This window comes from Narcine bancroftii, chromosome 1, assembly GCF_036971445.1.
Source record: "Narcine bancroftii isolate sNarBan1 chromosome 1, sNarBan1.hap1, whole genome shotgun sequence".
NCBI classification, from domain to species: Eukaryota; Metazoa; Chordata; class Chondrichthyes; order Torpediniformes; family Narcinidae; genus Narcine; species Narcine bancroftii.
The window spans coordinates 76,886,926-76,903,289 of record NC_091469.1 but is presented as its reverse complement, the minus strand read 5'-3'; the positions used below and the strand labels follow the sequence as shown (position 1 = coordinate 76,903,289).

General features: G+C 37.2%; 1 protein-coding gene across 5 annotated transcripts in view; it reads left to right on the top strand.

Annotated features, from left to right (window-relative positions):
• vps13a (vacuolar protein sorting 13 homolog A) overlaps nt 1-16,364 on the top strand; it is a 397,184-nt gene that overhangs the window by 145,340 nt on the left and 235,480 nt on the right. For all 5 annotated transcript variants that reach the window (XM_069930496.1, XM_069930495.1, XM_069930501.1 and 2 more), the window contains one exon: nt 103-275. In XM_069930496.1, coding sequence (XP_069786597.1) covers nt 103-275 — 173 coding nt within the window. The remainder of the gene's footprint in view (nt 1-102; nt 276-16,364) is intronic.

Below are 16,364 nucleotides of genomic sequence, written 5' to 3'. Positions count from 1 at the left end.
CATAAAATAAAATAGACGTTTGCACAAAGGAAATCTTACATGTTTATGCATGTAATATGTAAGTTAAAATTCCACATGTTTAACCATATTTACCTTTTACAGATTCTGATGATGAATTCTATGATGCTCTAAGCTCACCTGTGGAAAGCTCACCAACAATGTTATCAGTTGATAATTCTTTAAAAAGATTTGAATCATTACACCAGAAACAGTTGAGAAAGCAAGAATCTATGAAAAATATGACTGAATTCCAAATGGAGTTTGAAATAACCAAGGTAAGTTTGGTTTTTTACCTGCCTTGTCCAACAGTTTGTGTCAATTCTTTCCTGAGCTCCTGTTTTAAATGTGGGAAAATTTTGTGTTTGGAGGATTCCTCCAAACTTGTTTTCTTTACCTGCTCTGTTCCTTGGTACTTCTAAGAACAGGTTTGTATTGTATGCACACGGAATAGAAGGGATATTGAGATAATATTATAAGTTTATTTATCAATACAATTTGTCACTAATATTTTACTTTAAAGTAGACTATTGCTCAAGATTGATATACCTTTTTACTTGTAAGCAGAATTTTCTTGAAACAGGAAAGGTTGCAATCAAAAGTGGTATTTACTGTGATATCTACTGAAAATAAATTGCTCATTTGTGTGAACACATTTAGCATAAGCTCCCACATATGCCTTGATTGCTTTTTTTTGGTATGTGTCAAATCATGATTGATGATATTCCTGTGAGAAGTCTTGGGATGTTTTACAATTTCAAAGACACTGAACAAATTCAATTTGTTTTTGAAAATATGTTGAAAATTTAGACAACTAAAACCTTAATCTTTGAATGCTTGTGAGAAGGAGTGGCCACCCCACTTCTAATTTATTTACATGTTCATATTGCTATGAACTTACAAAATTTGTTGTGAACTAACAAAGGAACAGCAATGGAAAATTCACCAGACACTGATTCAAAATAATAATTTTTATTCAACTATTAATAACATAACTTTTCTTACTTAACTCTAAACTTAACCCCACTATGCGCAAATGTAAAATGTACATGTGTGTTGCCAAATCCCAAATTATTATAGTTTAGGGCATAATTCTGAAAAGTCCATTTTTAATTTCAGAATCAAACATTTCATGTTGAACTTGAAGATTTTAAAATTGCAGTTCAGAAGTTATTATGAAGCAATTTGAAACATCATGTCTTTGGACTTCAGAGTAATGTTTCTTTATATGAGTGATTTCACCAACTCCCTGTTATCTTGCTTAAGAGTTACAGATCTGTTTCCACAATGATTTCTTTCTTAATTAATAAAGACCTTTTTCCACGAGGCTTCCCCCTTTTCTTAGAGGCAGTCAAAGTGGCTATTTCTTTTAAAATACCACTCTTAGTGTTCCTTCTTTTATTAAGGAGACCACAGGCAGCCTTCCTTCTTTTAAAGGAACTGGTGTCTGCTTTTTCAATCCTGTCAATACAGGATGGCCTTCTCTTCAACTGACTCCCTTTGTCTCTGATTTTGATAACATATTTCTTGCAAATCTTATGACACATGGCATGACATCATAACAGCCTTTGAAGTTTTTCTGAACTTTTTTAACATCTTCATGCTAAAAAGCATCATTTAATCTTTGTCTTTCCAAAATTAAAATTAAAGAAATTGTTTTTGTTCAATGTTTCTTTCCTCCAAGAGCATTGCTTCCGTAATTAACCAGTAAAATGGTTTCTTGAGTAAATAGTCCATTGTTCTCTTCTCAGGAATCGTCATAAAATCTTTTCATTTCTCTGCTTTAACTGTAGTCACAGCAGACTTGTCTCTGAGATTATGTCAGCTACCATTTTCAAAGAATCTCTCTCTCTGTTTTTAAAAATGCAAATAAGTTGTCTTTATACCCCTGAAGCCAATCCCACAAAATAACCTTACTAAGACAAATAAATATGAAATATAGATTAACATTAAACTAAAGATTAATCATAGCACATTTGTCACAGTGACATAGGGCTTCATAAAGCAGTTTTTTATAAAAGGTACACAGATACAAAAATCTTTAAATTAAATTTTAAATTTAGACATACAGCATGGCTAGAGGCCATTTCAGCCCAAGTCTGTGCCACCAAATTTACACTCCATTAACCTACACCCCCAGTATGTTTTGAACGGTGGGAGGAAACCAGAGTCCCTGGAGAAAACCCATGCAGACATGGAGAGAACATACAAACTCCTTACAGATAGTGCGGGATTTGAACCCTGGTTTAGCCCCAATTGTTAACCCCGTAAAGGCATTGTGCGAATTGTTGCGCCAACCATGTCATCTTGAATCTTTGTTAAAAATATTTGTTAAACAGATCAATAGATTTTTGTGCATCTGTACATACACAAAAACTAGATGTTTATTAAAATATATCTAAATTACATTGGTTAAATGACAAGAAATATTATAAAATCCTTGATGCATATCATGGAATTTAGAAGTTAGAAAGGATTATTTGATTGTCTTGAGAAAATTCTGCGCAACTGATAGAGTTAAAATACAGGGAAACTACTTGCTTGTGGAATTCTAAACATGGCATTTCATTCCAAAGTCTATTATGAACCCTTCAGAAATTGAAATTAATCACCTTGTATGTTCAAGGAATGATAGGGATTCAAAACATCTTCCACAAATGATGTAAATTGATGGCCAGTTTCAAGTCCAAATGAGCATGTAGAATTGGATTATAACAAATTTTTATATTCATGGTATTTTCTGACAAAGGAGGCCATTCAGCTCATTGACTGCATGTGATCTCTGAGGATAGAATGTCACAGCACAGAAATAGGCACTTCTACTTTGACAAACAATTTTCATGCTTAGAACCATTGACTTGCATCCAATCCATACCCCTCTCATCCATATATCTATCCAAATCTTTCTTTCTTCAGGAACTGCGTAACAGAAAAAGATTAAACAAGTTAGGACTTTATTACCTGGAGCATAGAAGAATGAGGGGAGATTTGATAGAGGTATACAAAATTGAGGGATAAAGACAGAGTAAATGCAACTAGGCTTTTTCAACTGAGGGTAGGGGAGATACAAACCAGATGACACGGGTTAAGGGTAAAAGCGGAAATTTTGAAGGGGAACTTCATCACAGAGAGAGTGTAGAATGAGCTGCCAACTGAACTTTGCAGCACAGAAAATGAGCCCTTCATCCCTTCTAGTCTGCACTGAACTATTACTTTGCCACAACCCACTGATCTGCACTCAGTTCCTAACCCTCCATACCTTTCCCATCCATGTACTTGTCCAAGGTTATGTTAAAATTGAGCCAACATTTGCCACTTCAGCTGACAGCTGATTCCACACTCCCATTACGCTGCAATGAGTTGTTCCCCTGAAATATTTCCCCTTAACCCCCATGATCTGGTTTGTATCTCACCTAACCTCAGTGGAAAGAGACGACTTGCATTTACTCTATCAATGCCCTGTCAATGTTGTATCTCAATCAAATCTCCTTTCATTCTCCTCCGCTCTCGTGAATCAAGTATTTTCCCTGTAACAGTCATTCAAGTCCCTGCAATATCCACGCTGCACTAGAACATGCATCTTAGAATAGCCCAGTGCAGGCCCTTCAGCTCTCAATATTGTGCCGATCTATATATTTCTTACCAAAAAAATACTAAAGCCTTCCTACCTTGTAACCTTGATTTTCCTTTCATCCATGTGCCTGTCTGAGTTTCTTAAATGCCCCTAATGTTTCAGCCTCCAAGGCATTCCAGGCATCCACAACACTGTCTTAAAAAAAAGCTTATCTCTAATCTCTCTCCTAAACATTCCTCCCTTAACTTTGTACATATGTTCTTTGATGTTTGCTACTCCCATGTATCTTACCCATGCCTCTCATAATCTTGTTTCTTCATCTTTCTTTGCTCCAAAGAGAAAAGTCCTAGCTCTGCTAACCTTGCCTCATAAGACTTATTTTTCCAATCCGAGCAACATCCTTGTAAATCTCCTCTGCATTCTCTTCATTGGACCCAGATCCTTCCTGTAATGAGCTGACTAGAACTGGACAATATTCAACATGCGGTCTCACCAGCGATTTGTAGAATTGCAACATGACCTCAACTACTTAACTCAACCTCTCAAGATTCTACCTCTTCTGATCCCATGTCTCTTCTTTCCAATTATTTAATTTAATATTGTTGATTACCAGCAGAGCCATGCCACCCCCTCTGCCTACATTTCCGATACAATGTATCGTCAGATGTTCAGCATCCAATGCCATCCATCCTTTAGTCACAAAATAATGATGGCCACAAAATCGTACCCTCCAATCTGTAGCTGCACTGCAAGATCATCTAATGCTGAAGGTATTTAAACTAAGGAGCTGATTGATGACTTCAGGAAAGGAAAGCCAGAGGTATATACATCCAGTGATCACTGGGGGATCTGAGGTGAAGAGGGAGAATACATTTAGGTTCTTGGGAGTCACTATCTCAGAGGATCTTTCCTAGACCCAACACACAAGTGGCATCATGAAGAAAGCATGTCAGCACCTCTACTACCTCAGGAGCTTGCGGAAGTTTGCTATGATATAAGAAACCCTGGCAAACTTCTAGAGATGTGTGGTGGAAAGTATGGGAACACCAATACCCCTGAGCATAAAGCTCTCCAAAGATAGTGGACACAGCTCAAGACATCACAGGCAAAAACCCTCCTCACTATTGAGTATATCTACAAAAAATGCTGCTGTTGGAAGGCAGCAACAATCATCAAAGACCCATACCAACCAGCACATGCTCTGTTCTCAGTGCTGCCATCGAGAAAGAGGTATAGGTACGATTAGACTCGCACCACCAGGTTCAGGAATGGCTGCGACCCCTCTACCGTCGGACTCCTCAACAACAAACTCAATCAGGGATTAATTTAAAGATTCTTACTTGTGCAGTTCATTGATTTTCTTTGCTCTCCCTATATTACATAGTCAGTTTCTTTACATTCGATATCTGTTCTTTTATTTGTTTACTTGTGCATGCTGTATATTATTTTTTGTACTACCAATTAATTAGTGATAATTCTGCTGTGCCCGCAGGAAAAGGAATCTCTGGGTTGTATGTGAATATCAGGATGGTACTCTAATAATAAATCTGAAACTCATCACATTATGATCACTCTACCCAAAGTATTCCCCTACATATATTTCTGTCACCTGTCCTGTCTCGTTCCTTAATAGGAGATCTAGTATTGCACTCTCTAACTGGTACCTCGATTATATTGATTTTTGGAAACATTCTTGAGCATATGTAATAAACTCTAAGCCATTCAACCTTTCACAGTATGGGAGTCCCAGCCAATATATGGAAAGTTAAAATTACCGACTATCACAACTTTTTTTTTTGCAGCTGTCTCCTATCTCCCTGAAAATTTGGTCATTCAATTATCACGGACTTTTGCATGGTCTAAAGCACAACCCAATGATGTGTCATGCCTTTCCTGTTCCATCAATATAGCCTCAGTAGAAGAGTCTTCTCTTCTGTCCTGCCTAAGCACAGCTGTATTATTTTCCCTGATGAGTAATGTCACTACTCTCCCTTTCATCCCTCCAACTCTATCGCATATGAAACAACAAAACCTCAGAACACTGAGCTTCCAGTCTTGCCCTCCTGCAGTGTTTCACTAATGACCACAATGTCATAATTTCACATGCCAATCTGTACTCTATAAGCTCGTCAACCATTCCTCCAATACTACTTGCATTAATATAGATGTACTTTTTTTTTTATTTTTCACACCATAAATCACATTAGCCATGATATACACTATTTCTTTTCACACATATACAGTGACTTTTTCTCCCCCCCCCCTTTCCTCCCAAACCACCCCCCCCACCCCCCCCTCTCATCCATTTTAGGTATACAATCTAGGTTGCATTAAGCCAGTCAGACAATGTTGTCATTCAACAAAATTACACCAGAAATTCTACTGAGTCCATTCTTTTCTTTCCTTCTCCTTCCATCAACTGAGGTAATGTTTGTCCCCGGTAGGTTTTCGCTATTGTATTTAATGTAAGGCTCCTATACTTGTTCGAATATTTCAATATTATTTCTTAACCAATATGTTATTTTTTCTAATGGAATACATTTATTCATTTAAATTTGGTAGTTTCTTCCTTTTAATTTGGTTATGTATTCCATTAATATTTAAAGACATATAGTTCAGCGTAGCCCTTTTATATTTTGTTTATCTTCTCTTTCCGTTTTTCCATCATTACCTTTCCTCCTTTTCCATTTCTGTTTTCTTATTTTCAACTCTTTATAAGACAACATTCCTACAACATCTAACATTTTCCTTATTCTCCTATTTCTATCTTATTTATCCCCAATCTCCCCTTCACCTCCTGAGTTGTCCTTTATCCCTTGTCGGACAACCACATCTCCCCTCTCCATTTGGATTTGCGAATCCACTCGCAAGCGTCAACTGATTTTGCAGTGACCGCTATTTCCCCTCACCCCGCCTCCCCCAGAAAAGATTTCACTTTTCATATGTCACAAAGGTCCCTCTTTTAATTCCCTCCTTATTCTCTCTATTCCATTACCTTCCCTTATTAATTCTTGTCTATACTATCTATATTTTCCTCTAAGTACAGATACATTCATGTATGCTCATTGTCTCTATTCACTCTTATACCTCTTTACCTGCATACATATCAATCGTGATCATTTTTACTCTCATTACCCGTCTTCATCCCTCAGTCTATTTTTGTCTTTACCCACATACATATCAGTCGTGATCATTTTAACTCTCATTACCCGTCTTCCTCCCTCAGTCTATTTTTGTAATTGTTCTGCAAATTTTCGTGCTTCTTCTGGATCCGAGAATAGTCTGTTTTGTTGTCCTGGAATAAATATTTTCAATACCGCTGGATGCTTTAGTATAAATTTATACCCTTTCTTCCATAAAATCGCCTTTGCTGTATTGAACTCTTTTCTCTTCTTTAGGAGTTCAAAACTTATATCTGGATAAATGAAGATTTTTTGCCCTTTATACTCCAGTGGTTTGTTGCCCTCTCTTACTTTTTCCATTGTCTTCTCCAGTACCTTTTCTCTTGTAGTATATCTTAGGAATTTTACTACAATAGATCTTGGTTTTTGTTGTGGTTGTGGTTTAGAGGCCAATACTCTATGTGCCCTTTCTATTTCCATTTCATGCTGTAGTTCTGGACATCCTAGGGTCTTAGGGATCCACTCTTTTATAAACTCCCTCATATTCTTGCCTTCTTCATCTTCCTTAAGGCCCACTATCTTTATGTTATTTCTTCTGTTATGGTTTTCCATTGTATCTATTTTTTGAGCTAGTAGTTCTTGTGTCTCTTTAGTTTTTTTATTAGATTTCTCCAATTTCTTTTTTAAGTCTTCTACCTCCATTTCTGCTGCTACTGCCCGCTCTTCCATCTTGTCCATTTTTTTTCCCATTTCTGTTAAGGTCATCTCCATTTTAATTATTTTCTCTTCTGTGTTGTTTATTCTTTTTCTTAAATCCTTAAATTCCTGTGTTTGCCATTCTTTAAATGACTCCATGTATCCTTTAATAAGAGCAAGTATATCCTTTACCTTGCCTATCTTTTCTTCTTCTATTTCACCATACTCTTCCTCTTCTTCTTCCTCTGGGTTGACCATCTGTTGTTTCTTTGTTGCCCTTTCCTCCTCTTCTATCTTGTTTCTATTGTCTTCTGTGGTCTCTTCTTGCTGCAGGTGTTCTGCAGCTGTCGTTGCCGGCTGTGGAGATCGACTCCCCAGCTGGTCCCCCCTCCCGTCGGTGTGTTTTTGTTCATTCGCATCGCGCATGCGCGAAACTTCGCGCATGCGCGGTTGCGCACTTTTGCTCGGCTCTGCGAGCCATTTTTGTAGTCCATTATTTACCGACCTGAGGGAGCGGGTTTCTCTCTCCGCAGCGGGCCTCTTCGGACAGGTAAGGCCTTCACCTTTTTCCTCCTTTGTCTTCTCTTCCTCTCTTCTTACCGTTGCTTTCAACTTTTCTTTTTTTGTCGCCATCTTCTTTCCACCTTTATACTCACTTTTCTGTAACTTTTATTTCTGTGCCTTTGTGTTTTCTCTTGTTTTTCCCGACTTTTCTGGAGAGGGCTGGAGTTCACCGTCCGGCCACTACTCCATCGCGTAACTCCTCCTAATATAGATGTACTTGAGAATATTTTTTCCAGGATAAGTCACGTGATGAAGTAGTGGCTGGACAGGAAGAACCAGCCCTCTCCAGAGAAAAGAATAAAAATTGGGGGGAAAAAAACAAAGTTCAGCAAATAAAAAGTAGAAGAAAAGTAGGATAACGTAACCAAGAAGAACTTGGAGATGGTGCCAAGAAAAGAAAGAGCCAGAACAGCAGATAAAGAAAAAGAGAAAAACACCAGAAAAGAAAGAAGATGGCTTTACCTGTGCACGGGAACAGGAAGCGCCCGTGAAGAGGATCATCCGACGGCCAAAGTTGGTAAGCACCCAGCAGGGAAGTGACCTCCCTAGCGGCGGACTACAGCAATGGCTCTCGGAGTCTGATAAAGATGTGCAGTGTGCACACTAGAGAAGACGCCGATGGGAGGGGGGGCCCAGGTTCGGGATGGCCAGCAACAGGGCACCCAGCGGAGGGATGCCCAGTGACAAGATGAGCAGAAACGGGGTGACCAGCAGCAGTACGTCCAGCAGCAAGGAGCCTGACAATGAGACAGGATTGGCTCATCTGAAAGAGCTGAAGAGAAAACAGTGAGGAAAGAAGAGACACAGAAGGGAGAGAGAAGACACAGAAAAAGAAAAGGAAGAAGACCAAGATCTACACGGGAAAGAAGAAGGTAAAAGAGATAAACAGACTATAGATGAAGACTTTTTTGAAGACCATATGAGATCATTAAAAAAAGATGTTAACATTTGAATTTAATACAATTAAAAGGAAAATGGAAAACAGCAGAAAATAAAATGCAGAGTGTAGAGCTGGCCATTGCAGAAATAGGAAAAGGAGTAGAAGATGTGGAAGAATGAGAGACAGCTGTAGAAATGGAAATAAATCAACTAAGAGGAAAATTGAGGAGACACAAGATTTGTTATCCCAGAAAATCGATATGTTGGAAAACTACAGTAGATGCAATAATATAAAAATGGTGGGTGTGAGAAAAGACGAAGAAGGTACAGACATGAAGGAATTTATTAAAAGATGGATCCCGAAGGTTTTGGGAGCGACAGATTTACAAGAAGGAATGGAAATAGAAAGAGCACACAAAGCACTGGTACCGAAATCAAACCACACCAAAAGCCAAGATCCATTTTAATAAAACTATTAAGATATAAAACAAGAGAGGACATATTGGAGCGGGTAAAAAAACAAAGTAAAAGAAAATAAACAGCCAATGGAATATAAGGGACAAAAAATATTTTTTTTACCCGGACATTAGTTTTGAACTTTTAAAGAAGCGGAAGGAGTTTAATATGGCGAAAAAGATATTGTGGAAGAAAAGCTACAACTTTGTGCTGCGACACCCAGCAGTACTTAAAGTATTCATCCCTGGGGAACAGAATAGACTGTTCTCGGATCCAAAGGGAGCCCAAGGATTTGCAGAACGATTGCTGGACAGGAAAAGAGATGAGGAGTATTAAAAAAGACTGACAAGAAAATGTCTTTTTTTTAAACTACTTATTTTTATACAATGTAAATACAGAGGTTTAAAGTTGAAAAAGAGAAGGGAAAGGGAAGGAAAAAAAGAGCTTTGTTATATGTATTGAAAATGAATAGTGTTTCTCTGGGGGGGGGGGCTGGGAAGGGGGAAAAACCGTCACTGCGAAATCAGTTGACGCTTGCCATTATTAATGCAAACTAAATGGAAAGGGGAATTGTGGTTGTTCGGCAAGGGATTAAGGACAACCCAAAACAGTGTTTTGAAGGGGGTTTAATGTTATTTTGGTTAAAAGTATATTTTGTGTTATTTGTTGTGGGGATTTTAGGGGTACTTTGTGTTCTAATTGTGTTGTTATACACTTGAGAAAAGCAAAGAAAACTTAAATGTTAACCTTGTACCCAGATAATGGAAGAAAGGAGATGGGAGGGGGGCGAGGAGGCGAGAGAGAAGTAAAAACAAAGGTATAAGATGGCTACGTTGAATTATATGAGCATAAGCCCTAATGGAATACACAACCAAATGAAAAGGAAGAAGCTAATAATACTTCTCAAAAAGGACAGAATATATATAGCATTTGTACAGGAAATCCATCTAACCGAGGCAGAGCATAGCAAATTGAAGAGAGACTGGGTAGTTCACGTAGTGGCATCATCATACAGTTCAAAAGCTAGGGGCATATCTATACTAGTCAATAAAAACATACCGATCAAGATAAAGGAAGAAATAACAGACCCAGCAGGCAGGTATGTAATGATGAAGTGCCAGATATACTCAGAATTTTGGAATTTGCTTAATATTTACGTGCCTAATGAAGATCAGAGTTTATACAAGACATTTTCCTGAAGATAGTGGATACACAGGGAAACATTCTGATAAGGGGGGGACTTTAACTTGGACCCAGTGTTGGATAAAACTGGAAAGATAATAAAAAGAATAAAGTAGGCAAATTCATGCTTAAATCAATGCAAGAAATGAAACTAATTGATATATGGAGAAGCAACATCCAAAAGAGAGAGAATATTCCTATTACTCAAGTAGGCACAAGACATACTTATGGATAGACATGTTCTTGTTGTCAGCCCAGATTCAAGGGAGAGTCAGAAAAACTGAGTACAAAGCTAGATTACTTTCTGATCATTCGCCCTACTATTAACAATAGAACTCGAGGATATACCACCAAGAATGTATAGATGGAGGTTAAACTCCATGCTGCTCAAAGGACAAAATTTTAGGGAATATATTGAATGCCAAATTAAAAAATATTTTGAGATAAACACAGAATCTGTAAAGGATAAGTTCATACTATGGGATGCAATGAAGGCCTACATTAGAGGACAGATAATAAGCTATGTAACTAAGATTAAGAAAGAATATAACTGGGAAGTAGAACAGTTGGAAAGGGAGATAGCAATTACAGAAAAATAATTAATGAAAAGGGATGATATAGAGAAAAAGAGAAAATTGACAGATTTAAAAAGTACGAAATATTACAAACGTATAAAGTGGAGAAGAACATAATGAAAACAAAACAAAGATACTACGAATTTGGAGAAAAACCTCATAAAATATTGGCCTGGCAACTTAAAACAGAGCAAGCTAAAAGAACTGTATTGGTGACAATGGAAAATGATAAACAGATCACTTACAACCCAATAGAGTTCAATGAAAATTTTAAGGAATTTTACAAACAACTGTACCAAACTGAAAATGCTGGAAAGAATGATAAAATAGACAAATTTTTACCTAAAATCGAATTACCACAACTGCAAGTAGAGCACCAAAACAAACTGTAAAAAATCTTTTGAAATGAATGAAGTACAGGATATATTAAGGGAACTACCAAACAATAAAAGACCAGGTGAGGATGGATTTCCATTAGAATTTTATAAAGCATTTAAAGATTTATTAATCCCACCCCTCCTGGAAGTAATGAAGCAGGTGGAGGAAACACAAAATTTACTAGAATCATGTAAGACAGCAATATTACAGTAATACCAAAAACAGGGAAGGACCTATTAACACCAGCGTCCTATAGACCAATATCCTTACTAAATGCAGATTATAAGATAATAGCAAAACTATTAGCAAACGGGTTGATTGACTGTGTACCAAAATTAGTAAAGCAGGACCAAACTGGATTTGTCAAGAAAAGACGAACAGCGGACAATGTTTGTAAATTTATTAATTTAATTCATGCAGCACAAAGGAATAAGAGGTCAACGGTGGTGTTTATGCTAGATGCAGAAAAAGCCTTTGACAGGGTAGAGTGGAACTACTTGTTCAAAGTGTTAGAGAAATTTAAACTCCTGGAAAAATATATTAATTGGATCAGGGCATTATATAACGGGCTGTTGGCAAAAGTAGTGGTAAATGGATATGTATCGAATGTTTTAAATTGAGCAGATCAACTCGGCAGGGATTCCCATTGTCCCCCTCATTGTTCGCCTTGGGTAATAGAACCATTGGTAGAGCTGATAAGAAAGGAAAATAAAAAAGGGATAAAAATCAAGGAGAAAGAAGACAAAATGAGCCTATTTGCAGACGACATCATAGTATATTTAACAGATCCAGAGAGATCAATAAAAGAGCTATACAAGAAATTGAAGGAGTATGGAGAAATATCTGGGTACAAGGTTAACATAAATAAAAGCGAAGTGATGCCAATGAATAATATGGATTATACAGAACTCAAAAAAGAATCTCCATTTAAATGGCAATCACAAGCGATATGATACCTTGGTATCAGGATAGACAATAACCTAAATCATTTGTACAAATTAAATTATCAGCCATTAATAAGGAAAATACAGGAAGATTTGAGAAAGAGTTGCTGTTATCGTTGATAGTGAGGGTGAACTGGATTAAAATAAACATATTTCCACGGATACAGTACTTATTTCAAACGTTACCAATTCCCTTGACAGAGAAATTCTTTGCAGGATTAAGGAGAATAATAAGGAAGTTCTTATGGAAGGAGAAAAAATTGAAAGTAACACTGGACAAATTAATAGAGAGATACAAGCAAGGAGGGTTACAGTTGCCAAACTTTAAAAACTATTACAGAACAGCACAGCTAAGGTATTTATCAGATGGGGAAAAAAAAACAGATTGGACTAGGATAGAACTAGATAAAATGGGAGAAAAGGTAACGGAGCATATACTTTATAAATGGGATGAAAAGCTGGTGCAATACAATAATTCACTAGTACTGCATCACATACTTAAAATATGGAAGAGCATAGACATGGAACAAAAAAAGATCAATTATCAAATACCAAAAATGCTATTGACACAAAACCCACTAATCCCTTTTACAATAGATAACTTATTTTTTAGAGAATGGGAGAGAAAAGGAATCAAGAGAATAGAAAATTGCTTTTTGGGAAATAATTTATTAACATTTGAACAATTGAAAGACAAATACAGAATAACACATGGTGCAATGTTCACATATTATCAGTTGAAAGCTTATTTAGAGGACAAATTGGGAAACACTTTGAGACTACCGGAAGAAAGCAGGTATAAATATATAATTACAGACACAATGATAATAAAAAAATTATAACAAACGTACATTAAATTACAATGTAAAGAAATGGACAAAACAAGGTATAAACCGAAGCAAAGCTGAGAAAAAAGATTTAAACAAAGATAAAGAATGAAACATGGGAAGAGCTATGTGCAAGAACTATGAAGAATATAATAAAAACAAGATTACGCATGATACAATATAATTGGTTAGACAGAGTATATATCACCCCTCAGAAATTGAAAGAGTGGGACCCAACAATATCAGATAGAATTACCACAACTGCTTTTGCTGTAAACAAGAAATTGGAACAACATTGCCCGCAATTTGGGCATGTACAAAAGTGAATACTTTCTGGGAAGAATTAAGGCAGATATTAAGCAAAATTACAAAGAACAACATACCAAAAAAAACAGAAATTTTTCTTTTAAATAATATAAGAGGCAAAGAACTAGGTCTCAAATTAGATAGAGCCCAAAAGAGATTTATCATGATACCCCTAGCAGTAGCAAAGAAATGCATAATGACAACCTGGAAAATGGAAGAGAACCTAAAAATACAACAATGGTATATAGAAATGAACGGAATGGGTCCTTTTGGTGCAAGCAAATTGGTGCAGCCCAATTTGTCACTGACCCATTTCGGCACAGAACTATTTCGGCACATATTTAGGCTCATTTAAAAGCATTAATGAAAGCAAGATGGGAATTGATAATACTTTATTATGTTTACATGGGACTAAAAAAAATGTTTATTCTCTGTAGTAAAATTGTTAGATAGTGAAAAATCTAAAATATGACTTTTATTCAAAATTATGGGCTATCCCTCTTAAATACTCAACATAATTTCTCCCACCAAATCTTACGAGTATTTGTATTCAAGCGTCTATTTCCCTGAATTTTTTGTAAATTATCAATAAATTTCCAAATAACTGGATGTTCCACTCCAAGTTCGCATTATAATCTCCTGTGAGCAGCTTCTGCATGATTGTTTGTTCTGTCCTCATTGTTTAAAGTTCTTTCATATAAATTCCACATTCAAACTGGGAAAAGCGGTGGACGCCTCCCATTTCCTCTGCGTAATCTTCTACCTTCAGACTTATCCTCAAATCAGTCCAGCAGCGGTTGCAGTTCAACTGGAAGCGCATCAGCCAAATGTTCAATAGCTTCATCAATGTTTTCAATTGGAATAAATGCAAGGCCAATGATCATTTTAGCTCTCCCGAGTCAATTTTATACCTACTCAAGTGTCCCAAACTGACAAGATGTTTTCTCATATTTTGAGCCAGGTGAAAATAAAATCCCCTGATTTCCGCAGAAGGAAAATGCTGCTGTAAACTTTTAAAATTTGCAAGTTCAAAGTCACATTTGATAATGTCATGGTGGCAATTAGGCTATATTTCTAGTATCATTTCAAATAATTTATCATATTTTGTTTGTAACTTATTTGGGAGTAAAGCAATCAGGTCCTAAATCCAGAAATGACTAAGTGTATTCTATTGGAAAAAAAATTACACATTGGATTGCAATCTGTGCCACATGCTAGTGAGATGCAGTTTAACATGTGGCTTAAGCGATGGTGCAGGAGGGAGGGCTTCAGATTTCTGGTTGATTGGACTCTCTTCCATGAAAAATGACACATATACATTGTTCGAAAATATTTGGGAACCATATATGAAATATAACAGAAAATGCCGACCTCAGACCTTTGTCTCCTAAAGTGATAAACCTAATTAGACTTAAATATGTAAAAGTAGACAACATGACTTTTCTTTATTCTTTCTGTGTGGATGTTGTCTTCTTGTATTTTGAATGTTTAATATTTGTTGGTTTTAGAGGGGGGTGGGAAAGGAGGAGAGGGAGGGCACGGGGGGAGAAAAAAAAGAAAAATGTCGCTGTGTATATTTAATGAGGAACATTTATGCATATTGTTGATATGGTTCTATCTTTATATGCTATATCCATCTTTTTACTCCTCCACTCCACTAGCTGCTCTAGCACTCTGGTTTCCATTCCCTTACAAATCTTATTTAAATCCCCTGGAGCTGCACTAGCATATCTTCCCTCAAGGATATTAGACCCCATCCAGTTCCGATGCAAACCTGTCTGACCAGGTGCCATTTTCCCTGGAAAAGGGTCCAATCAACCAGAAATATGAAGCCCTCCCTCCTGCACCATCTCCTTAGCCACATATTAAACTGCATCTCATCACTAGCATGTGGCACAGATAGCAATCCTGACAACACACCGTTGGAGGCCTAGATCCTGTCCTCCAATTTCACACCAAACTCTTGCAGGACCTAATCACCCTTTTTACCCAAATCATTGGTACCATTGTGGACCACAACATCTGGCTGCTCACCCTCCCTCTTGAGAATACCACGAACTTGATCTGGAATATCCTGGTCCCTGGCATCTGGGAGGCAACATACGATCCAGGATTCTCTAGCTCCTCTCTTCCTTTCCTTTCTTAGCCACAGGGCCAGACTCTGTACCAGAGACCTGACCACAATGGCTTGTCCTTGTTAGGTTGTAATCCTCAACAGTATCTAAAATTATATATGCTATTAAGAGAAACTGTCATAGGGGTGTCCTGCACTGACTGCTTGTTCACTCTCCTGACTGTCACCCAGCTATCTTTCTCCTGCCTCTTAGGTGTGATGGTGTCCCTGTAACTCCTGATGATCAGCCCTTAGCCTCCCAAATGATCTGGAGTTCATCTAACTTCTACTTGAATTCTCTAACAAAGTTATAGTTTGATGCATTTCTCACAAATGAAGCCATCAGGGATACTGTTGGTTTCCCTCCCTTTGCACATTCTGTAAGAGGAGCATGTCCCTGCCCTGGCTCCCATCCCACTAAGGATTACAAATAAAAATATAAAAAACCTGTCCTTAACTGTGCCTCTTTGCTGAATCCTTTTATTTCTCATTAGGTTTGTCCTTACTCAACTCCTGTACCTCTGCTCTCCAAATTCCACTCTTATACAGAGCTCACTTCACATAAGCTCTCCTTCCCTTTAATGGCGACAGCTAATTAACGAAAGGAGAAATTTAAACAAGCTTGAACCTTTTTAAAACACTCCTCTTCTTGTTCAGTCCTTCTCTCACAGCTTCTAATGATAAAACTCCAAATTATTCAGCTGTTCTTTCTTGCATGCCTACCAATTCCACCCTGGTTTTTCTCCCATGC